Source organism: Rattus norvegicus, chromosome 1 (assembly GCF_021556685.1).
Source record: "Rattus norvegicus strain SHRSP/BbbUtx chromosome 1, alternate assembly SHRSP_T2T, whole genome shotgun sequence".
Classification (NCBI taxonomy): domain Eukaryota; kingdom Metazoa; phylum Chordata; class Mammalia; order Rodentia; family Muridae; genus Rattus; species Rattus norvegicus.
This window is the reverse complement of record NC_141534.1, coordinates 214041790-214064429: the sequence shown is the minus strand read 5'-3', so window position 1 is coordinate 214064429 and position 22640 is coordinate 214041790. Positions and strand designations below refer to the sequence as shown.

The following is a 22640-nucleotide window of genomic DNA, read 5'->3' as shown; positions in this document are numbered from 1 at the left end:
CAGCCAGGCTGTCCCTGTCTGGCTAACCAAGGAAACTAACTTCATTTCCACTTTCCTATGGTCAAATGCCACACAGAGGTCAGAGGAGGGACCAACAGTTGCAGAGGAGACCTGGTAGGTATGGGGGGAGGGGGGAGGGGACTCCCCCAAGGTGGATGTCACTCATAACCTTATTTCCTATTGTCTGTGTGGAACCAAGCTGAGTTATTTAACCTCCCTGCATGTAATTGTGGTTGTTTCTGAGAGACTGTCCTGGGAGTGAGAAGGCATGCTCACAGCTTCAGGCACAAGTCAGTGTTTCTGGGGCTGTGGTACCAGAGGCTCCCATTGTTTCTGTGCACATTCACCCAGTACCTCCTAGGGTTTAAGAAGCAGGAGGCTGGGATCAGCCCTGCCACTGTCCCTCGCTGGTGACCATACCCTATGCCCCACTCCTCCCTAACCCAGACATCAAACACACCCCCAGTTCAGGGGTGCAGAGAAGGAGTCTCCATCAGAAGTTGTCTGGCAGAACCTTTCCTTGTGCTTGGAGCTCAGCCAGTGGAAGCCACAGCACAGTACAAACCTCTGCTCCATGAATCTTTGTTAGTTTCAGAGCTAAATGCCCATGTGGGCCCAGGAAGGAAGCACAGTAGGAGCCGAGGGGACATGAGATGGCTTCTCTGGGGTGGCCTTGCCTAGGAGTAGCAGGTGGATCCCAAAGATGACTTCCTACCCTGAGTTGTGTAGCTACACTGTATGGAGGCTACAGGCTGTGTGAAGCTGACTCAGTGGAGAAGCTGACTCAGTGGAGAAGCTGACTCAGTGGAGAAGCTGACTTAGTGGAGAAGCATTTTAAAGAAAACCAAACCAGGGAGGAACCTGCACAGTTGTGATCCTGAGAGCGATGGGCAGAGTGGAATCAAACCATTAGGGAGCTCCCTGTACCCCTCTCGGTCCTGTGCCAGGCTGCTGAGACAAATGTCCCAAAGTGGCCGAGACAGCAGAGCTGTGCTCTCTCACAACACTGAAGACAGAAATCCACAACCATGCTGAATATGGTGGCTCACACCTGTAGTTCTAGCTCTCAGGAAGCCCAGGCAGGTGGATTGCCGTCGAGTTTGAGGCCAGCCTGGTCTACACAAAGAGTTTAGCCAGAGCTACAGAGTAAAATCTTGTCTCAAAATTAAAAAAAATAAGAAAGAAAGAAAAAAGACACACACACACACACACACACACACACAGAGAGAGAGAGAGAGAGAGAGAGAGAGAGAGAGAGAGAGAAGGACTGATGTTAGATGGCACCCAGTTCCCTTGGAGTCCATGCAAGAGCCTTCTCCATGTCTTCCAGCCTTCCAGCCTCAGGTAACTTCCAGAAACCCTTGACTCACTGTCTCTGTATGGCCTTTGTCTCAGAACACATCTATCCACTCTTTCCACCTATCACAGTGCTGGGAATGGACCCAGAGCCTGCAGCATGAAGTGCTCAACTCCTGAACCACAGAGCTACATCCGAAGCCCACCTGTCTCTTATGAGGACGTCTGTGACTCAAGTTATGGCCTATCTGAATGACCCTCTTGTCAAGATCCTTAACCTTCTCAGATCTGGAGAGAACCTTTCTCCACAGGGTCCTTTCCCAGTCCCAGCAGTTAGGAGCTATTGTTTCCAGATCTACTGTCTACTGACCTCAGGGTGGGGGCAGGAGGCAAACACCATTCTTTGTCACTCCTAAGGAGTATGGGATCACAGCTCTCAGAGAACATACTTAGACGCCCACAGATGAAAAAACCACCTTACCCTTGCCTTGACACACCCACGCAGGGAGGAGCCTAACAATGGGACAGGGGGAGAGGCAGAGAACCAGTCAAGTGAACAGAGGCCATCAGTAAAACACAGCAGAGGGCTCAGGGCAGGTAGCAGGAAGCAGCCACATCTTGTGTGCTAGGAAGTCTGCATTTGACGCAGACTAAAATCAAAGCCATGGAGAGTTCAAACTGGGTCACTATCAGAGTTTTGGTGGCCTTGGATGGGTTGGTCCTGGAGAAGCACATCTGTAGTCCTGGCTGTCCTGGACTATGTGAACTTATCTTAAAAAGAAAACGAATGCCTTCCTGGAAGAACTGCAAGGATTGTCCTGCACTGGAGGACAGGGTCTGGGGGCAAAGGGCAGGGGAAGATGGGGGCTGACCAGGTGCCTGCTGAAGCCACTGAAAGTCACTTTGTAGTTCTCAGATTCTGGGCCCTGGGAGGTGGGGCCCCTGAGTCCTATCTGGATAAAGAGTTCAACAAGTGCCCAGTAAGACACAGAGCAGATGCCCAAAGTGTGAGTCAGGGGCTCAGGGACAAAGCCAGCTGTGGGTTTTTCAACATGTTTTGGGCAATGGCAGCTCATGGGGAAGGAGTATAGAAAACAGGCAGCCATGCTGGGCAGTGGTGACACATTCCTTTAACATGGGCACTCAGGAGACAGAGGTAGGTAGAACTCTGTGAGTTCAAGGCCAGACTGGTCTACAGAAAGAGATCCAGGATAGCCAGAGCTACTAAAAGGAAATCTTGTCTCAAACAGCCAAAAAGAAAAAAGAAAAGAAAAAGAAGAGAAAGGAAGGAAGGAAGGAAGAAAGGAAGGAAGGAAGAAAGAAAAGGAAAGAAAAAGCCAAGCTGGCACCAGGGATACCACAAGGCAGCTATGACTGAAATGGACAGACCTGGACACACCCAAGTCAATGAGGACAAACAGGTTAGAGCTGGAGGTTGCCACCTGGAGTCGGTCAGGGGGACACCTGGCTGGTCTGACTCTAGGTGGCAGTCATGTTTTGACCTAGCAGGTTCCTGCACTTGGAAAGCTATGGTGTCAACAGGCTCCAGGGTGCAACTTGTTGCTCTGTCACTTGCATCTGCAGGCACAGGAGTAACAGCTGGGCCTGGCTGCTCAGCCGGGGCCTATAACATCCTCCAGTTGTGAAACCAGGGTTATCTCCACCCATTGCAAAATGTTCCCTAGAGCTACCTCACACCCTGTGGAGAACCATGGACTTCTGTGCCTGGATGGTTGCAGACAGTGGCTGGTACCTGGTGGACGAGGTGGGGTATCCTGCCACCAGACACTAATGAGACCAGCCTAAGAAGACATTACTGCAGAGGATGACCATGAGGGTGAAGTGGGACTTTTAAATGGGAAGACGACGCAGGTTAGTTTTCCTCTGGGGGCTTCTACATAAAGTGACCAACCACCAAGCATGCTACCGTCAGCCATGACACTCCAGTGAAGTCTGGCAATGCCTTCCAAGTGTATATATTCAAGTCCAAACCCCAGTGTGACAATATTTGGGGGTGGCCCCTTGTGGGGATGGTTAGATTAAATCATAAAGATAGGGCTGGCTGTGGGGATCTGATGGATGTCCTTGTAAGAAAAGAAAGATAAAGTGTTGGAGAGAAGGCTCTGTTGATGACGTGCCTGGTTTTTAAGCCGGACGACCTGGGTTCCCACACCAGAATCGTGTGGAAAAGTGAGGTGTGGTGTTGCATGCTTATAATCCCAGAATGCAGGTGGGGCAGAGATGGGGGATCCCTGGGACACTGAGCAGCCAGTCTTGGTGAATTCTAGTCCAGTGAGAGATCCTTGTATCATAAAGTAAGGTGGGCAGCTACTAAAGATGGACAGCAGAGATTATCCCCAGCCTCAGTGCACATACACATACACAAAAAAGGAAAGAAAGAAAGAATGAGAGAGAGAGAGAGAGAGAGAGAGAGAGAGAGAGAGAGGAAGGAAGGAAGAAAAAGAAAGAAAGAAACAAAGAAAGAAATGAGGAAGAGACACCAGAGGGTTTGCAGGTGTTGTCCCCCTCTCCCAGGGTGGAGACAGGACAGAGTGAATGGAGTCCACCTACTAGAAGCTGGTACAGCCCAGCTGAATACCAGAACTGTAAGGAAAAAAAATGTCTGGGGGCTGGGGATTTAGCTCAGTGGCAGAGCGCTTACCTAGGAAGCGCAAAGCCCTGGGTTCGGTCCCAAGCTCAAAAAAAAAAAAAAAAAAAAAAAAAAAAAGTCTGAACACAGATCTAGCAGTGTTTTCACTGAGCCTTGGGAAGTGAAAAGCCATGGCACAAGAGAGGGTGGACTGGGGGAGGAGGGATGGGGGACAAGCTACAGAGTGTCCAAGTCAGGGAGCCTTCTTGGGTGAGAGAAAAACAGCTGTGCCCATGCCTTCAGGCCCCTGGCTCCCTCTCCAGGACTCAATAGATTGATTCTGGGACACTTTGGCCTCCCACACCTTGGAATCCCTGTCAATGTTTGTTTATTTGTTGTTTGTTTGTTGTTTTTGGTTCTCATTTCTCTGTGTAGCCCTAGCTGTGCTAGAACCCTCTATGTACTCCAGGCTGGCCTTGAACTTACAGAGATCCACCTGACATGCCTATAATCCCAGCTGTAGAGAGTCAAAGGCAAGAGGATGACTATGAGTTCTAGCAAAGTCCATATGAACCAAAGCTACATGAAACCACAGTAAAAAACAAACAAAAACAAAAACAAGGGCTGGAGAGATGGCTCAGTGGTTAAGAGCACTGACTGCTCTTCTGGAGGACCTGAGTTCAATTCCCAGCAACCACATGGTGGCTCATTGTTGGGAGTGATGCCCTTGAAGCCCTCCATCATTGATGTTATTATTATGGTTAGAATTAAGGATGACTGGGTTCATGGAAAATCCTCAGCCAACTGCAGAAGACTAATACAAATCTGGTGGTCAAAATAATAATCATATGATAAAGATACCCAATGTGATGACCTGTAACCTTTCTGAAAAACCAAAATCCTGCTGACTAATAGATATGACAAACCTGTAACTTTTCTGACAACCTGTCAACATCAGCCTACTCCCTGACCACACGAATATTGTGTCCTTGGCCTGCATAAATGTTTCTTATTTCCCCCCTCCCTCTGTTACCCATGTTATGGTATAAATTCAGCCTTGGGGAAAAATAAAATTGTCGCCTTGATCAGACTCTTGTCTTGGCGTCCTTCTTCGCGTCCCTTGTGCCCCATTCTCTTCCAGGTACCCTCAGACCCGTTGCTTACAGCTCACAACCATCTGTCAAGGGGATCTGGTGCCCTCTTCTGGTGTGTCTGAAGATAGCTACAGTGTACTCATATACATGAAATAAATAACTCTTTAAAAAAGAAAACAAACTGAGCAAGCCATTATGAGCAAGCCAGTAAGCAGTACCTCTGTGTCTCCAGGTTCCTGCCCTCTGTGCCCATCTTGATTTCCTGTACTGATGAACAGTGATATAGAAGTGTAAGTCAAATGCATCCTTTCCTCCAAGCAATAGTAGCCCTGAACTAAGACGCCGGGTAAAGCAGGCTGGCTTCAGGTTCATAGAGCTCATCCTGTTTCTGCCTCTGGGTGCTGGGTTAAAGTCGTGTGACACCACATCCATCTTTCTCTCATCTTATGAGTACATTTATTTGCATTCCCTCCAGGCCATTTCTAAATGCTGCTGTACCCTCTTGAACTTTTACTAATTCATAAACTCGTGTACACACACATACGTAGATGTATTGTGTGCTGTGTGATATGAGTTAATATTAGTAATAAAAGAACATGGTCAGGCTACCAAGGTAGGCAGGATCATCTAGAAGCTGCTATCACTGAAACCGCTGAACTGTGTGAATTTATTGCTATTCAGTCAATTGTGACCTTATTGAAAGACATAAACATGGGACTGGAGAGATGGCTCAGCAGTTAAGAGTACTGGCTGCTCTTCCAGGACCTGGGTTCAATTTCCAGCACCCACACGCCAGCTCACAAGTCTCTGTAGCTGCAGTTTCAGGGGATCTGTTACCCTCACACAGACATACACGCGGGCAAAACACCAATGCACATAAAACAAATTTTAAAATGTATTTTATTTTATGTATATGAGTGCTCCATCTGCATATATACCTGCATGGCAAAAAACAGCATCCAATCTCATTATAGATGGTTGTGAGCCATCATGTGGTTGCTAGAAATTGAAGTCAGGACATCTAGAAGACTGACCAGTACTCTTAACCGCTGAGCCATCTCTCTAGCCCCAAATAAAACCATTTTTTAAAAAAGAATGACACAAACATTTTTATCTGTGTTTATATCATTGTTAGCCTCCAGGTGGTGGCTCTGTACTTGGGGGTTTATAGCCTGTCACCAGCCCCAGCTTCCTGAGAATAGATACAATGAAATCAGCCCTTCCTGTTTCTGCCCTCCCACCCCCTTTCCTTGCCTGTTGCCCTGTCTGCCCACCATGATGGACTGCATCCCTCAGGAACTATAAACCAAAATAAACTCTTCCTCCCTCAGCAACAGAGCAGGAGCCCACACATCGTCCAGAGTGTTGAGAAAGAAGAAAACAAGGTTCCATTCTCCTGACAGTGCTAAGGCCTTATGACATCAGGAGAGGTTCTTCTAAAAGCTCTGAAGCATCGTTCATTGTGAGAAGGCTGTGATATGGAGGAAGTCAAGGCCTGTGCCGTTGTCTCCAGCCCAGAAACCCAACAAAATGAAGCTGAGATAAAATGAGGCTTCACACAGCAGAGCCTTGTGAGGTAAGATAGTGGCTGAGGGCTGAGGTTCCCTAGGCAGATGGTAACCAGAGCTATGGTGTAGGAGCTATCTATCATCCTGGCCAGCCTTGTGGAACATGCCTTTCATCTCAGTGTGGGAAGCAGACAGAGTCAGGAGCTAGATAGCTGTGAGTTTGAGGCTAGCCTGGTTCTACATATTGAGTTCCAGGGCAGGCAGGGATATATAGACAGATCATGGCTCAAGAAGAAGAGGAGGAAGAGGAGGAAGAGGAGGAGGAGGAAGAGGAGGAGGAAGAAGAGGAAGAGGAGGAAGAGGAGGAGGAGGAGGAAGAGGAGGAAGAGAAGAAGGTCACTTTCCCCCATGACAACAGTGTGTGGTAGCAGCCACATGCCACCTTTGTTGTTGTTTTGAGTCAGAGTGCTGTCCTGAAATTCACTATGTCGAAGACTAGGCTGGCTTCAAGCTCACAGAGATCTGCTTCTATCTCCCTAGTGCTGGGCTTAAAGGAGTGCACCATAACACCTAGTTCCACATGTCATCTTGCTGACCAGCATCTCAAGCCGTGTGTCTGGGCATCTAAGGACACAATCAGGCTCCATGAGACAGTAAGGGGCAGACACATGTATCAAAGTATGTGACAGACACAATTAGTGAACCTTAGAATCTTGGACCCATGGAAAAAGTATTCTGACCTCATCCAAGCCAATTTTTTTTTCTTTTTTTTGGAGCTGGAGACCAAACCCAGGGCCTTGTGCTTGCTAGACAAGCGCTCTACCACTGAGCTAAATCCCCAACCTCGCCAAATTTTATAATATGAAGTACCTGAGATTTGAAACACACAAAACCAGGGGTTGGGGATTTAGCTCAGTGGTAGAGCGCTTGCCTAGCAAGCGCAAGGCCCTGGGTTCGGTCCCCAGCTCTGGAAAAAAAAAAAAGAAAAAAAAAAGAAGAAAAGAAACACACAAAACCTTCATTTTCTTTTATGCTGTCTGCAATATTTAAGTGTCTAAAGTATAAAGAACAGGGATGGGGGCAGGGAAGATGGCCCCACGGTTAAGAGCATTTCCTGTCCTTTGAAGAGGACTTGAGTTTAGTTCCCAGCCCCCACAGTAAATAGCTTACAATTACCTATTAACTCCAGCTCTCAGGGGTCTAACGCCCTCTTCTGGCCTCAACAGGCACTGCCCTCACATGCACATAACCCCACAAGATACACATATACTGAAAAATAAAATCTTAATATATATTAAAATAGCACAAAGTAACCATGAATATGCAGTCTGGCTTTGCCAGTTAACGACACTGGCCTGATCTGGACAGATCTTCCTCCTTCCCTCTTCCTTCCTTCCTTCCTTCCTTCCTTCCTTCATTTTTGAGACAGTCTCACTAGGTAGCACAGGTTGACTTTAAAACCACACTCAGCAATTTTTGTACCTCTGCCTCCTGGGTCCTGTGATCCTAAGGCCGACGTCAGAGCCCTGGGGGTGAGGCTCGGTGTGTCAGTGGGCTCCTTCTCCAGGTCTAACTTCCAACTGTGACCGAAGTAGCTAAATCCCACGAGGATGTCACCACAGCTGCCTCCGTGGAGGGATTCTGAGGGCTCTGGTTTTTTGGGTGTTGTGTTTGTTTGCTTGTTTGTTTTGAGACAGGGTTTCCTAGTGTAATCCAAGTCCGTTTCAAACTTGTTTTGTAACTGAATAGATGAGGCTTTGACTGGCCTCAAACTCTCTGCAATCCTCGTACCTCAGCCTCCCAAGGGCTGAGAAACCACACCCGGACTGAATTCTCAGACAGAGCACAGTCTTGTTGCCAAATTTGCCGGCCACACAGTGTTACTGTTTCTGGTCCGCTTGTCACCCACTGTGTACAAGGCAGACTGCTTTCCCAAAACCCTTAGAAAACTGGACAATCTCCAGCTGTCCTGAGAGTTCCCTCCAGGACCCGGACTTTGGTTCTAACAATTCTCCCATGCAGAAACATTCCAGAGAGAAGCAACCTAGGACTCCAACGGTGATTCCTTCCAGGGTAACAGAGCCCAGCGCCAGGGATGGCTATAGACTAGAGAGGATGCAGAGGAGGGGTGGGGAGCCAGAAACCTGGGGAATGGCAGGAGGACTCATGAGAGCTTGGTGTGGAGCTGTAAGATAGGGTCAGGGGCATGGTCAGGGGTAAGCCAGGGGTCAGGGGTCTTTAAGGATAGGAAAAGACATGGCCGTAGCAGAGCCTTATGGAGAAAGTGATGGTTGTGAAGAAAAAGGTTTGGGACAGGGCCCCAGGGGTTTGACTTTTTCTCTGCTTCTGAGGTTGTCAAAGAAAAGGGCAGTGACCAAGTTTATCCAGGGTCCATGACTAACGCAGCCCCTGAGCTGGGAAGATACACTTCAAGAGGAAAAAGGCTTCAATTGTGTACTGGTGTATGAGTAGGGGATGATGGGTGGGCTGTCCCTGGCCACCTGGAGGGAAAGTGGCCTCTGGCATCCGTCCTGTTCTCTAGGCTCAGGAAAGACTGTGCTCCTCTGCTGAGGTCCCTGTAAACCATTTCTGTGACCCTTTTTCCTGGGTGGGTAGGTGCAGCCAATAGGCTGTACTTCCAGGAAAAGACATGGCTCTTGGTGGGGCTTAGAGGGGACACATCCTCCATGGGGTAACTGAACCTCCCCACAACCAGCCAAGGATTCAGCTTTGTGGGAGAAACCCACATGGGGTCTACTGGAACACAACTTACACCCTCTCCAGAAAATACAAAAGTCTTTATTGATTATTTTCTATTTTAAAAAAATGCCCCCTGCTCTGAGGTGGGGGAACCTGTGGGCAAGAAGTACAAAGCTCCAGTCAAAAGTCGTTACACCGCATGACAGGGGCAGAGGGTGACCTGAGCAGTGGCATGCGGAAAATCTCGCTGATTTAGGCAGAGGTATATCCCTTAAACAGGAATGGGGGCTTGGAGGGTGACCCTTATCTCTTTGGAGGAAGTCCCAGGTGTCCCCAGGCTCTGAGGAGGAAAAGAAGGCCCTTTTGGCAGATGGGGGATCCCCAATCTGAGACGCAGTAAACTGAAACTGGGAGGCTGAAAGCCGAGTCTGAGGGCCGGGCTGGCCACCCTGGCTCCCTCACTGCTCCTCAGGACCATCACCACCCAGAGCCTGTTCATAGGGACAGGGCCTGCGGCAGGGGCCGGCTGGCTCTGCACCCAGGGGCCCTGCCTGTGGCGCTTCCTCCTCTGCGCAGTCCCCCTGACCCTGCTCGCCCTCTACGTCGCTCTCATCTGAGTTGTCCTCCTCCAGGTAGCGGTAGCCGCGGACTTTGTGCTGTGGCTTCGGAATGCGCGGCTGTCGGGGGACCAGTCCCTGCTGCAACTTGTTTTCCATCCACAGGTATGAAGTTGCTGCTGCTACCAGGGTCACCAGCAACACTGCCAGCTTGGCCTGGGAGCAAGGGAAAGGAGAGACACCACGCTCCTTCAGGGTCTTCCCCTCCCCCCTCCTGCCTCTCCCCTTCCCAGCCCCCTCACACGGGATTTCCCAGGCAGTCTCTGAAGACAAGACTCAAAACCCACACTGACTTTAAAGTCACATATCCCAGCAGGGCTCAGTTTCACAATGGAAGAGCGGCTTAATCCCTTTGTCTCAGAGAAAACATGAAGGTCAGAGAAAGTTTAAAAGCAGGCCTGGCTTCCTTGGACCACAGTGCAACTATTCCACGGCCCTAAACACAGGAGGACAGAGGTGTGCACAGAGGCACAGGCTATAATCCCACTTGAGAAGTGGAGAGGGAGGGGATTTAAGAGGTCAAGGCCGGTTGAGGCTATGTTTTGAGACTATGTGTGTGGGGTAAAATGTAGATACGGATACAGACAGAGTGATCGTCAAATCCACTACATTGAGGCCACAGGAAAGCCTTCCAGTGCTTTTCCTGTTTGTCTCCAGTGTTGGGGTGAGCCGTGTACGTGTTTTGTGTGTGCCAGGAAGGTGTTCACCCCAGAGCACACCTATTCCTCTTTACAGACAGTTTGACTGTAACCCACAGCCCAGAAAGAAACACACAAGTATGTTCATATTTGTACTCTGGTTCCTTGCTATTTCAATTCATTTCACTTCCTCCCTCATCCCCCAAAAATTGCACCAAGCTGGGCCTGTCAGTGCAGGCCTGTCATCCCAGCCCACAGCAGGCTGAGGTCAGTCTGGGCTAACTCTGAGATCCTGACCCAATGATACAGGAAAATGCAACAAAAACACGAGACAGGGACCTGCTAAAATGACATGCCTGGGAAGGGAACAGACCAGGAGCTTAAGGTATGCTTGATAAGCAGCAAGGAAGGCCCTGGCTCCCATCTCCAGCACAGGCAATAACAAACCAAAAGTTAGACAGTGGTAGCACATTTTACCCCAGCACTCAGGAGGCAGAGGCAGGGGAATCTCTGTGAGTTCCAAGCCAACCAGGTCTACAAAGGGAATTCCAGACCATCCAGGGATACTGGGACCTTAGCTTAAAAACAAAACAAAACAAGCCCAGTGTAATGCTGCATACCTTTAATCCCAGCACTTGGGAGGCAAAGGCAGGTGGATCTCTGTGAGTTTGAGGCCAATCTGGTCTACAGAGTTCCAGGACAGCCAAAGCTATATTGTTAAGACTTAGTGATAAAAATAAAAAAAAAAAATTAAAGAAAAGAAAAATAATAATTTTCTTCAAAAACAAAAAACCAAAATCAAAACAAAACAACATAAAAACATAGAGGAACTCATTCCTATAGGAGCTGAAATTAGAGCCCCTGGGTGTCCAGAAGTCCAGAAGCTGGTGAGCAAGTGATCTGACCACCCACAGTTCAGCTGGGTGTAGCCCACCAAGGCTAGCAGGTATAGCAGTAAGGGGCGTGTTCGGTTGGGTATATTCCATGGGCTAAGGAGTCCTTGGTTCAATGCCTGGCCTTTAGAAAGTAGTGCACTTCAGGAGGCTGTGAAAGCAGGGTCTGTCTCCCAGTAAGGCATGGACGCCCAAACTCCACCCATCCTCACCTTCATGGGCAAGCTGGAGCCCAGGTACACAACGAAGATGGCCACGGCCTGCCACCAGTGATAGATGGTGAAGATGAAGTCCTGCCTCTCTTTGTCTTCATATAGGATGCCCAGGAGTGCTGCAGGGAAAAGGGACAAGGCAGGTAAGGAACCCTGTACCAGTTCCATCTCAGTTCCTGAGATTGAGCCAGGAGTACCAACAAGAGCTGTGCGCTGGTCCTTGCCTGACCCCTACTGGAGACTTTGGTTACTACACTGTCAAGATGAGCCCAGAGGTGCGCCAGAGCCTCCACGGAGTCCTGCTTTTGATCCATCACCCAGTGTGCCAAGAGCTCAGTTGCTGTTTCTCTACCTTGCCAGGGACTCAGAAAGAGAAAAGCCTATGGCATATGGCTTAGGCAGGAAATAATAGGTGGGATATCTGCGAGGCAGAAAGAATTCTGGGATAGAGCCACGCCTGAGAGATCAGCTTGGGAAGATGTGAGGCACAGGACACAGTACCTGAGCGCAGGCCAGCCACATGGCAGAGTGCAGGTTATAATGAAGGGGATACTTCAGTTATGGTCTAACTATAGTTATATAGTTAACTAAAATATAGGTGTTTTAGTTATGATCAGAGTAGAGCCTAGCTATACAGCCAAGGTATTTGTAAATATATCTTGAGTCTGAGTCTTATTTCTGAGAGCATGGGGCTGGGAGGTAGAACCAGAGTCTAATTTCTTTCTTTTTTCCCCCCATTTTTAAAAAGAATTGTTTATTTTGTTATTTATGTGAGCACACTGTAGCTGTCTTCAGGCACACCAGAAGAGGGCATCGGATCCCTGTTACAGATGGCTGTGAGCCACCATGTGGTTGCTGGGACTTGAACTCAGTCAGTGCTCTTAACTGCTGAGCCATCTCTCCAGCCCAGGCCTAATTTCTATACATCTCAGTAATTAGCTTTTCACGAGTTAAGCCTGGGGCGGAGCAGGCAGGGCTGGTTTCCTGAGGGATCACCTCAAGGTGGTAGAGAAACAGCAAGTGGAACTGAGACTCCAGAGCTCAGACGGGCAAAGGTAAAGGTTCAAAGGTCACGCAAAGGGCGATTTAAGGAAAACTACTTAAATCTCCAAAGCTGGCCCAATTTTTTAAAAAAGAGCTCACACAGGTTGTCTGTTGGGTCAGAGGCTCTGAAGTAAGAAGATTGCATAGGCCTGGCTGACTGTGGCTGCTACTTGCTAAGCTTTGTCCGGCTCAGGATGTGAACAGCCCGGCATGTGGCTTGGGGGCAGTGGGGTGTACAGCGTCAGACCATGAGAATCAGTGCCAGTAAGGACAACCTAAGACTGTACTCATGTAGTCTGTCACTTATACATGCCTGTCTCCCACATACCCAGATAGCCCCATGCAGCTGAAGCCTAGCCCGCCATAGCTTCTTTTCCCAGGGTCTCAGTCCAGCAGCTCAGATTTGGGCATGGATTCCGAGGCTGGGCGAGCTAGGTTTGGGCTGGACCTGGATCCTCATTACAAACAAACCCATCCAGATATGGAAGCACACACCCTTAGTTCCAGAGCTGGAGAGACTGAAGCAGGCTGACCTCTGTGACTTTGAGGCCAGCCTGGTCTATATAGAAAGGCCATGTCAAAAAGAAAAGGAAAAGAAAGAAGAAGAGGGGGTTGGGGATTTAGTTCAGTGGTGGAGCGCAAGGCCCTGGGTTCGGTCCCCAGCTCCGAAAAAAAAAAAGAAAAAAAAAAGAAAAGAAAGAAGAAGAAAGAGAAAAGGAAGAGCCATTGAGATGGCTTTGTGGGTAAAAGGCACCTGTCACCAAGCCTAGCCTTCCTGGGTTCAATCCCTAGGACTCGTGTGGTAAGGGGAGAGAATGGACTTCCACAGACTGTCCTCTGGACTCCATGTTCATGCCATGACACCTGTGCTCCCACACTCACACACAGATGCATTATAAATAAATAACATTATTAATTTTTAAGTCTTGGGAGGAAGAGGCAGGCAGGTATCTGAGTTTGAGGCTAGCCTGGTCTACAGAGCTTGTTCTAGGACATCAGGGCTGCTACACAGAAACCCTGTCTCAAAAAAGAAAAAAAAATAATTAAAGAGAAAAAAGGAGGGCTGGAGAGATGGCTCAGTGGTTAAGAGCACTGACTGCTCTTCCAGAGGTCCTGAGTTCAAATCCCAACAACCACATGGTGGCTCACAACCATCTGTAATGAAATCTGATGCCCTCTTCTGGTGTGTCTGAAGACAGCTACAGTGTACAGTGTATCTATTTATAGATAGATAAATAAATCTTTTTTTAAAAAAGAAAGAAAGAAGAAAGAAAGAAAGAAAGAAAGAAAGAAAGAAAGAAAGAAAGAAAGAAAGAAAATGAAGTGAACAGTAGCCTAGGCTGTAATTCCAGCACTCAGGGATCAAACTATTGTTTAAATCCAGCCTGAGCTACATGGTGAGTTCAAGCCAGCCTGGGCTACATTTTAAGGCTTTGTCTCAAAACATATAATTGAAGAAGGAAAAGACTGAACAAGGTGGTGTATACCTTTAATTCCAGCACTAGGGAGGTAGAAACATGTGGGTCTCTATGGGTTCAAGGCCAGTCTGGGATCTATATGGTGAATGCCAGGCCAGCAGAGGCTACAGAGTGAGACCCAGAGAAATAGAAACAGAAAAGAAAGAGTCCAGTTCTGCATCTCCGCCCTGGAGTATGGACAAGCTCCTGCACCCTTTCCCTCCCGGAGCCTGCTTCCTATGGCATGGAAATTACGCCCACATACCCGAGTGCTGGTGCTTGTTTCTATATACTCTCTCCAGGTCTCTTCCCTGAGCCTGTACTCGCCCTGTCTGTCCACAAGATTTCACATGTATACCGCTCAGCGTAATGCCCACCTGCCGCAGCATGGGACTCCTACATCCTTCAAGAGTATCCAAGGGACTTCCCCAAACATCTCTACAGTATTCACGGAACTCTTTCCACCCCCGACTATGCCACACGATCTCTACCCGCCTCGACTACGTCCACAGAACCGCAGAGAAGATCTCCGGTGTCCCTTGTAACCCACAGGATGTTAACAGTTCGGAACCCCCTAGAGGTGACCACAGCCTGCCTCTCTCTCTCCCACCTCAGACATGCCAGTTCCTAAGGCAGTACTCACTGCTAAGTCCGGTCTTGTTGAGGGCACTGCCCACACCCCAGAGAGCAGCCACGAAGTAAAAGATCCAACTGTGCTGGAGGACCCGAGGTGCTGGAGCCCAGAAAAAGAGGCTAAGGGTGAGCAGCAGGTGCAGTCCTGCCCCAGCCACGAGGGGCACAGAGCGAGGGAGCCACAGTCCCAGCAGCCCCAGGACCGAGGCAGCTGAGGCACCCAGGCTGTAAGCTATGAGCAGGTACGCAAGCCGCTCCAGCCCCATGGAGCACACGCCGTAGCCCTAAGGAGGAGAGCAAGAGAAGCTAGTTGGTCCTGAGCCTTTCCCACACCAGATAGCACTTTAGTTCACACCCTGCCCTCCCTGGATCTCTTGGTGCTAACTCTCTCTAAGGCTGTAAGAAAGGGTGAAAGCATCTCCATTCTAACTACAGAAGTGGAAAAATGACTTGTTCAGGGTAAAAGGCGATGGGGATGAGAGAGGGAAGAGAAAGAGGGAGGGACTAACTCGGGATATACTTGTACATATTTGTACGTGTATATGCTGTGCATCTGAAATTCAAGGATAGCCAGACGTCTCGTCTGTTCTTACCAGGGTGAAACCAGTGCAGGCAAAGAGCACCTCAAAGCCACTGTAGATAAAGAAGGGCACCAGATGGCGTAAGCGAAAGTCACGCACGTGTTTGAAGGGCAGCTGGAAGATGTTACCCCAGCCCACGCTGCGCAGGTCGATCTCTTCCGTGGGCCGGTAAGCGGCTCCACACAGGCCTAGAACCTGCAGAAAGGAGCTGTGAAGGGACCATCAGCCAGGCTTCCCGCCCTGGACACACCCACCGGTCTCAGCTCGAGACTCCGCCCTAGACACGCCCACAGATCTACACAGGGCAGCACTGGGAAGGCAGAGGCAAGAAGATTTCAATGAGTTCTGGGCTGTCTTGGTCTATATATTGAGTTCCAGGATACATTCTTAGGCTCCTGGCCTGCAACCCCGACCTGCCCACATACAAGGCTTGCAGGGAAAGAACCTCTTGCTCCCACCACCTCCTCTCACCAGCAGCATGGCCAAGAAGGCCACCGCCATGAGCACGCTCTCTACAACAATAAGATTTCTGCTGCGCGGCAGCGTCCGAAGAACCGTCTTGTTGAAGCCATTCAGGATGCCATAGCTCTTAGTGCCTGCGGAAGGTGGGTGGAGACACACAGTTAGGCTATACTGCAGCCAGGCCACAGTGAAGGTGGGGTGTAGGGGCAGGAAAGGATTCTTCCGGCAATCTCCTTTTTGGAGTGGCAGCTTGTGAAGGGGGCACCATCCACTTCCCCCTCTATGCATGCAGCCCTGAAAGCTGAAAGGGTGGGCCTGGTGTCTGCTGGGTGGCTGAGTGTGAACGGGAAGCAAGCTTTGGAGGTCCTGCCCCTCCCCTGGACTGACCGCAGCTCTTCACGTTGAACAGTGTGTGGTTCAGGTCATACAGGTAGTGGTTGAGGAAGTAAACCATGGGCAGCTGGGCACAGGCGAAGCTCAACTGTGGGTGGGAGGGGAGGTGGGGGTCAGAGCCCAGGAACGGAACCAGATAGGAAGTGAGGTCTAGGGAGGCGTTCGGACATGGCCTCTTTTGGAGACTGCCCTGTAGTGGCGATGGGGTGCCCAAGGCAGGAGAACTTCCTCCTGAACACTGGGCAGGGAAGAGGTCTCCATCACTAGAGGCAAGAGAGCAGGGTGTGGCTCAGGAGGGCTGAGAAGACGGTGGAATGGCCTGTATTATGTGGAATCTAGACTAGCCTCCTGTCCTCCCCTCCCCCTCCCCCGGGGCTTCCTGTAGCACTCACGTGGAAGAAACTATAGAAGATGGCCTGGAAAACCAGGAGATAGGGGGCGTGGGAGCCTCGTGGTGGGCGCTGCTGAGGCCCCTGCTCGTCTTGCTCCTTGTAGTGGGAATATTCGTAGTACTTCTGGGACATCCTGGAACGCAGAGGGTGAGGGCTTTCCCCAGCCTGCCCTCTGCCACACCTCTTCCTCCTACAACTACAGCTATAGGCTAGCCAGCTTCAGAGGGGAAACTGAGGCCCAGTGGAGTAAAATGCTTGCCTAGGGTCCCCTAGCCTAAGATGGCAAAGAAATAAATATTCAACCATGTCTCCAGCCTCTGTTTCAGTGCCACCAGGCTTACCTGGTGATATAGTTGCCCATGGAGGCCCAGAGGGGCACAATGGCCATGCCCAGAGCCACAGCAGAGGGTACCAGCGTGTAGTAGCGTTCCCAGTAGTTGGTAGAGACGAAGAGGGCATAGATGCCCACAGCTAAAAACATCATCCACTTGGTACCAAAAAACCTGTACAGAGGAAGGGACATTAGTACCTTAGGTCTAGGGATTGCTAGGGCCTCGGGTCCCAGTTCCTAAGGCTGTGGGAGGTCAGGGGAAGCCTGAGAACTGAGGGCTCAAGGATATAACCTCAGAGAGACTGACTGGCAGGGCAGCCTGTGCTCGTGGCTGAGATAACAGCACAGGCCATGTCGCAGGATTCTCACAGTCACTGTAAGGATATAAAACAAGAGGGCAGGCCCAGAAAGGTCACTCACTCAGTGGCCTGCTTGCTGCTCACACACCGGTTCCTGTGTTATGTCCCCAACCAGTGTGAAACCTACACTACATGCATCTGTAATCCCAGCCCTGGTTAAATGCTGATAGGCAGATCCCTGGAGTCCACTAGCCAGCCAGCCTAGCCTACGAGACAAGCCTTGAGTCCCTGTGAGAGACCCCGTCGCAAAGAAACCAAATAAGATGGACCTCTGGCCTACACACACACACACACACACACACACAGTAGGGGCTGGAGAGACAGCTCAGTGGTTAGGAACACTGAGCACTGGCTGTCCTTCCAAAGGTTCTAGTTCTGACTACCAGCATCAAATGATGGCTCTCAACTGGGTGTAACTGCCTTTTCGGGGGATCAAACACCTCTCCTGGCCTCTGGCGGTACCAAGCATACACAGGGTATAGGTAGACAAAACACTCATACACATAAAAACAACTATAAGATAAAAAATAATCTTTACCAAAATAATGTTGGAAGATCAAGAAAGACACTTGGCATTGACCTCTGGTCTCCACACGTCTGCACAGCCATGTGCACACATACACGCGTTTATATCACACTTCAACATTTCGTTAATCTTTATTTTCTACTTTAAGACAGAGTTTTACTGTGTAGCCTTGGCTGTCCTGGAGCTTGGTATGTAGACCAGGCTGAACTACTAGATTTCCACCTGCCTCATCTTTCATTACTGGGATAAATCCATGTGCTAGCATAGCTGGCTGAATATTTTATAATCCTTAAGAAAAGACCTGAGCTGGAGATATGGCTCAGTGGTTAAGAGCACTGACTGCTCTTCCAGAGATCCTGAGTTCAAATCCCAGCAACCACATGGATGGAATCTGATGCCCAACTCTTTTTTCTTTTCTCTTTTTTTTTTTTTTTTTTTTTTTTTTTTTTCAGAGCTGGGGACCGAACCCAGGGCCTTGTGCTTGCTAGGCAAGCGCTCTACCACTGAGCTAAATCCCCAACCCCTGATGCCCAACTCATATACATTAAATAAATCTTTAGGGCTAGAGAAATGGCTCAGTGGTTAAGAGCACAGACTTCTCTTCCAGAGGTCCCGAGTTCAAATTCCAGCAACCACATGGTGGCTCACAACCATCTGTAATGGGATCTGATGCCCTCTTCTGATGTGTCTGAAGAAAAGAAAAGACCCACAGCCTGGGGTTATAACAGGTGCAGGTCCTCCATAGCACACAATGTCCTGGATTTAATCTCCAATACCACATAAAGTCGGGCATGATGCTATATACAGCCTGGGGAAGTTAAGTCAAGAGAAGAAAAAGTTCAAGGCCTCAAAAATCCCAAGTTAGCCATTCAGGAGTCTCATCAGACTGTGGGGAATTTCTGCAGTGGCCAGGAGGTTGGACCATGTACACCCTAGAGCTCCAGCCTGAGCAACCTGAGTCTCTGCAGCTAAGACCCTTTCTGTGAGCACTGCCTTTCAACACAGTCAGGGCTCACTGGGCTGAGAACCTGGCCTGTGCTGGGGACTTCAAGGCTGTAGTCCAGGAAGTCACTGTCTGGTAGGATGCCACCAAACCAGAACCCCCACGAAACCAAATGTGCAGATGGGCGTGTGTGTTGTGGGGTGGGGGGGAAACTCTTGGTGGTTCCTCTATAATTGGGATTTCCCCTTTTCCTTCTCACACTCCCAAACAAGCAAGGCCTCTCAGCAGTTGGTCCCCTCCCTTCAAAACACGAGGGCAGCCCACAAAGTCGGGGTGGGGGAAGGGAACAGCAGCTTGGCACCTGATGAGCACAGGTGTGTAGAGCAGGGCAGCGATGGGCGTCACGTTGATACCCATCAGCATCTTGCTATCGATGTCCGGCAGGCCCATGTTGCCATACTTCACCTCCCTGTAGGTCTCATCATAGTGCAGGATCAGTTGCATCTGCAGGAGGCCTGGAAATGGGACAGCGAGGAGCAGTTAATCAGCTGGCTCAGAGCATCCGAACAAGCTCATGGCAAGGCTGGCAGGAAAGGTCCTTGCGACCCTTTCCTATGCTCATCAGGACCAGGATAAGGAAGACAAATTCCCATTCTCATCCACCCGCACTTAGTCTCCGGCTGGGTTGTGGGCACACTGGCTCGTTGCACCCCCTCCCAGTCCCAAGCTCACGCCAGGGCAACAGCAGCTCTGACCCGGGAAGTGAAAGGGGAAGGAGGCCAGCTGGCCGCAAGGTTTCTCTTTCCAAGCTCGGGTGTGGAGGGGGAGGAGTAGCAGAGGGATAGCAGGGTTCGGGAGTCTGCCCTACCCAGGTAGACGCCGTAAGTGAGCGTGCCACCCGTGCTGGCCGCCAGCACGTTCTTGACCACTCCGAGACGCTTGCGTCGGTAGTAGCGACGCTCCTCCTCCTCCTCATTGTAGTTGGGGTACGCGCCCACGAGTTCGTCCAGCTGTGGGCCAATCGCTAATCACACAAGGGCTCCCCGGTCGGACTCCTGACCCTAGCCCGCATTCCAGGAGTCCCCATCCCAGGGCCCCCGCACCCCACTCGGGGTGTCAGTTCACAATTCTGGGGTCCCTGTCCCTCTGACCCAGAGACCTGGCCTCCTCTAAATCCATGCTCCCCACTCCGGGCTCCAGTTTTCCACTCAGAGCACCATCCCCTATTCCGGAGTGTGTCCCTACTCTGAGACCCTGGTCCCCTGTATGGGGCCCCGCCCCTCATCCTAGGGTACCGGGGCCCCCATCTCAGGGTCCTTCCCCTCCTGGTGCCTCGCAGGGCAGTCGGCCCGTTCTCCCATTGTTTCCCGCTCTGCTCACGGGAGCCTCTGGCCCATCATGAACTCCGAGCCGGTCTTCATCCCCTTGAGGACCCGCGACACCGGCCACAGGGTAAAGCGGAGGCTCCACCTCCATGACCAGATCCAGACCAAGGGCTTGCTGTTCTGGGCACCACCAGCAGGTTGGGACTTCCTTCATCAGAGACCGCCCTGTCCAGTCGGCCCCACCCCGTGTACCGCCTCCTCCCAGAAGTACTGTGCATGGTGGTGTGCGTGTGTGTGTGTGTGTGTGTGTGTGTGTGTGTGTGTGTGTGTGTGTGTTTACACGCGCGCGCACGCGTATGGGTGTCTGGTATATCTGTGGTGCATGTGTGTGTATGCATGTGTGGTTTTGCGTTTATGTGTGTGAGGTGTATGTGTATGTGTGTGCAGTTTGTAGTGTGTTTGTGTGTATATGTGTGTTGTATGTTGGGTTTATGTGTGTGCAGTGTGTATGGTGTATGTGTATGTGTGCAATCTGTAGTGTGTGGTTAGTGTGTGTATAGTATGGTTTGTCTGTGTGGTAGGTATATGTCCGTTGTGTGTGTATGTTTGTGGTTTGTGTGTGGCTTTTGTCTGTGTACATGTATGTGTGGCATGTGTATAGAGTGTATTGTGGTATATGTGTGGTGTGGTGTGTGTGGTGTATGAAGTTATGAAGTATATGTGGTATGGACGTGGTGTGTGTGTGTGTGTGTGTGTGGCTCTAAAAAAGGAACAAGGTTATGCACACCTATATGCCCAACACACAAGATGTGGAGAAAAGAGACTCAGGACTCAAAGGGCCATCTTGCTACATCTCAGGTTTGAAATCTGAAATGACTACAACATAAGACACTGTCTTACAAAGAACAAGAGACAGGTTGGGTGCCTTTGTGTGGGGCATGGAGGACACAGGGCAGGAGGGGTACTGTGGGCACTAGGAAGTTCTGATGCCGTGTGGCTGCAGAGTGGATACCAGCGTTCACAGCCTCATGTGGCGGTCATGGTGAGCCTGTGGCTGAGTGATCATAGTGTTGGGAGTGGCAGTGAACTTTGAGGTCCCGAGAGGATTCAATCCTACAGGACGGAGAGGGCAAGTGAGGCGTGATGAGAAGACAGCAGTTGGCATGGGTGTTGTACCACAGGGAGTGGGCTCAGTGGGTACTGAGTGGAAAGGGCGGTGGGGCGTGTGTGTGCGTGTGTGTGATGTGTCTATGTGTGTGTATGTGTCTGTGTGTGTGAGAGAGATGTGTTTATGTGTGTGGGTGTGTGTCATATGTCTATGTATGAGTGTGGGTGTGTGTCATGTGTCTATGTATGTGTGTGATGTGTCTATGTGTGTATATGTGTATGTATGTTTGTTTTTGATGTGTGGTGTGTGATGTATGTGTGGTATATATGGTATATGTGTATAATGTATGTGTGTGTGCATGGTGTGTAGTATGTGTTTTGTGTGTGTGATGTGTGGTTTGTGCTATGTAGATGCTCTGAAAGAAGCTGAGAGGAAACACCAAGAGAAGCCCCACCCCTCCCAGGAGTGCATCCTTCAATCATATGGGCAGAGGTCTCTGTGTACCAGGGCAGAGGCCAGTATCATATCCCTAACATCTGTGCCCTCTTCTCAGTCAGCCACTGGTTTAAGAACAGAAATTAGAGCCAAAACCATGGCTCAACCAGTAGAGATGTTTTCTGTCTAATCTGACTACCTGAGTGCAATCCTGGAGCCCCGCATAGTGCAAGAGAGAGCTTTCGGTGGGTTGTCCTCTGACCTCCATAGCCTGATGTGGCATTTGCACACACATATATGCCTACACGTACACTTAGGTGGACTGTGAAAATTTTGTTAGAGAGCAGAGGTCACCTGGGTAGACATCCACTATGACTTGTAAAACAGAGAACTTGACAAGGCTTCTATCTCTGCCACTTCTACTCAGACTGTGACAATTTGAGGTGAGACCCCAGTATGGGACAGCTATAACCCACATGCTTTCCCAATGCCTTCTCTGCAATAATGTTTCATGATTTTGGCTTTGTTTTGTTTGGTTTTGTTTGGTTTGGCTTTTGAGACAGGGTTTTTCTGAACTCACTATGTCAACCAGGCTGGCCCTGAACTCAGAGATCTACCTCCCTCTGCCTCCCAAGTGTGGGGATTAAAGGCGTGAGCCACCAACACCCCACTACCTTTCATGTTTATATCCTCATGACAGTAGTCAGTGTCCCTCACAGGAAGAAAAAGTGGAAGTGGACTGTGGCAGCTCACACCTGTGAACCCAGCACTGTCCCAGATCCCATCCTGGGAACCGTTCTAGTTTCTTTTCTCTTGTGAGAAAACAGTTGAGAGAAGAAAAGGTTTTATTCAGTTTATAATCTAGGTCCAATCCATCACTGAGTGAAGTCAAGGCAGGATCAAGACAGGAACTTGAGGGCAAGGTTTCTCACGTCGCCCCTCCTGACCAATCACTTCACAGCTAAAGAAAGACAGAGGAGACCATGGAGGATTGTTAAGGTTGGTCTGTTGCTGTGTACTGCAATGCTAAATTCTAGGCCTACAAGTGAATTCTCAGTTACCAGCTTTTGTGGTTCAAACCTTGTTCCTTAAGTTAAAACTAT

At 49.8% G+C, this 22640-nt stretch overlaps 1 protein-coding gene and 1 long non-coding RNA gene across 2 annotated transcripts; one reads left to right on the top strand and one right to left on the bottom strand.

Annotated features, from left to right (window-relative positions):
- Positions 1–9267: 9267 nt before the first annotated feature.
- Positions 9268–20172, bottom strand: Unc93b1 (unc-93B1 regulator of TLR signaling). The gene is made up of 11 exons (NM_001403514.1): positions 20050–20172; positions 19538–19679; positions 19031–19184; positions 16852–17013; positions 16511–16643; positions 16113–16206; positions 15735–15859; positions 15276–15458; positions 14693–14966; positions 11549–11667; positions 9268–9961 (listed from the first exon to the last, which is right to left on the bottom strand). Exons 1-11 carry the CDS (start codon positions 20143–20145, stop codon positions 9647–9649), a joined length of 1797 nt encoding a protein of 598 aa, NP_001390443.1. The 5' UTR covers positions 20146–20172; the 3' UTR covers positions 9268–9646.
- On the top strand, positions 11652–14783 carry LOC147997020 (uncharacterized). The gene is made up of 2 exons (XR_015652781.1): positions 11652–11691; positions 14352–14783. It is a non-coding gene; the product is annotated as an uncharacterized LOC147997020 (long non-coding RNA).
- Positions 20173–22640: the final 2468 nt, after the last annotated feature.

Bases quoted from the DNA above. Each gene is read 5' to 3' on its own strand.
- Unc93b1 (NM_001403514.1), bottom strand. From the start codon at position 20,145: ATGGAGGTGGAGCCTCCGCTTTACCCTGTGGCCGGTGTCGCGGGTCCT. The intron at 19,185-19,537 runs GTAGGGCAGACT...TCCCATTTCCAG, and splicing joins CACTTACGGCGTCTACCTGG to GCCTCCTGCAGATGCAACTG. The intron at 15,860-16,112 runs GTCAGTCCAGGG...CACCTTCCGCAG, and splicing joins GTTCAACGTGAAGAGCTGCG to GCACTAAGAGCTATGGCATC.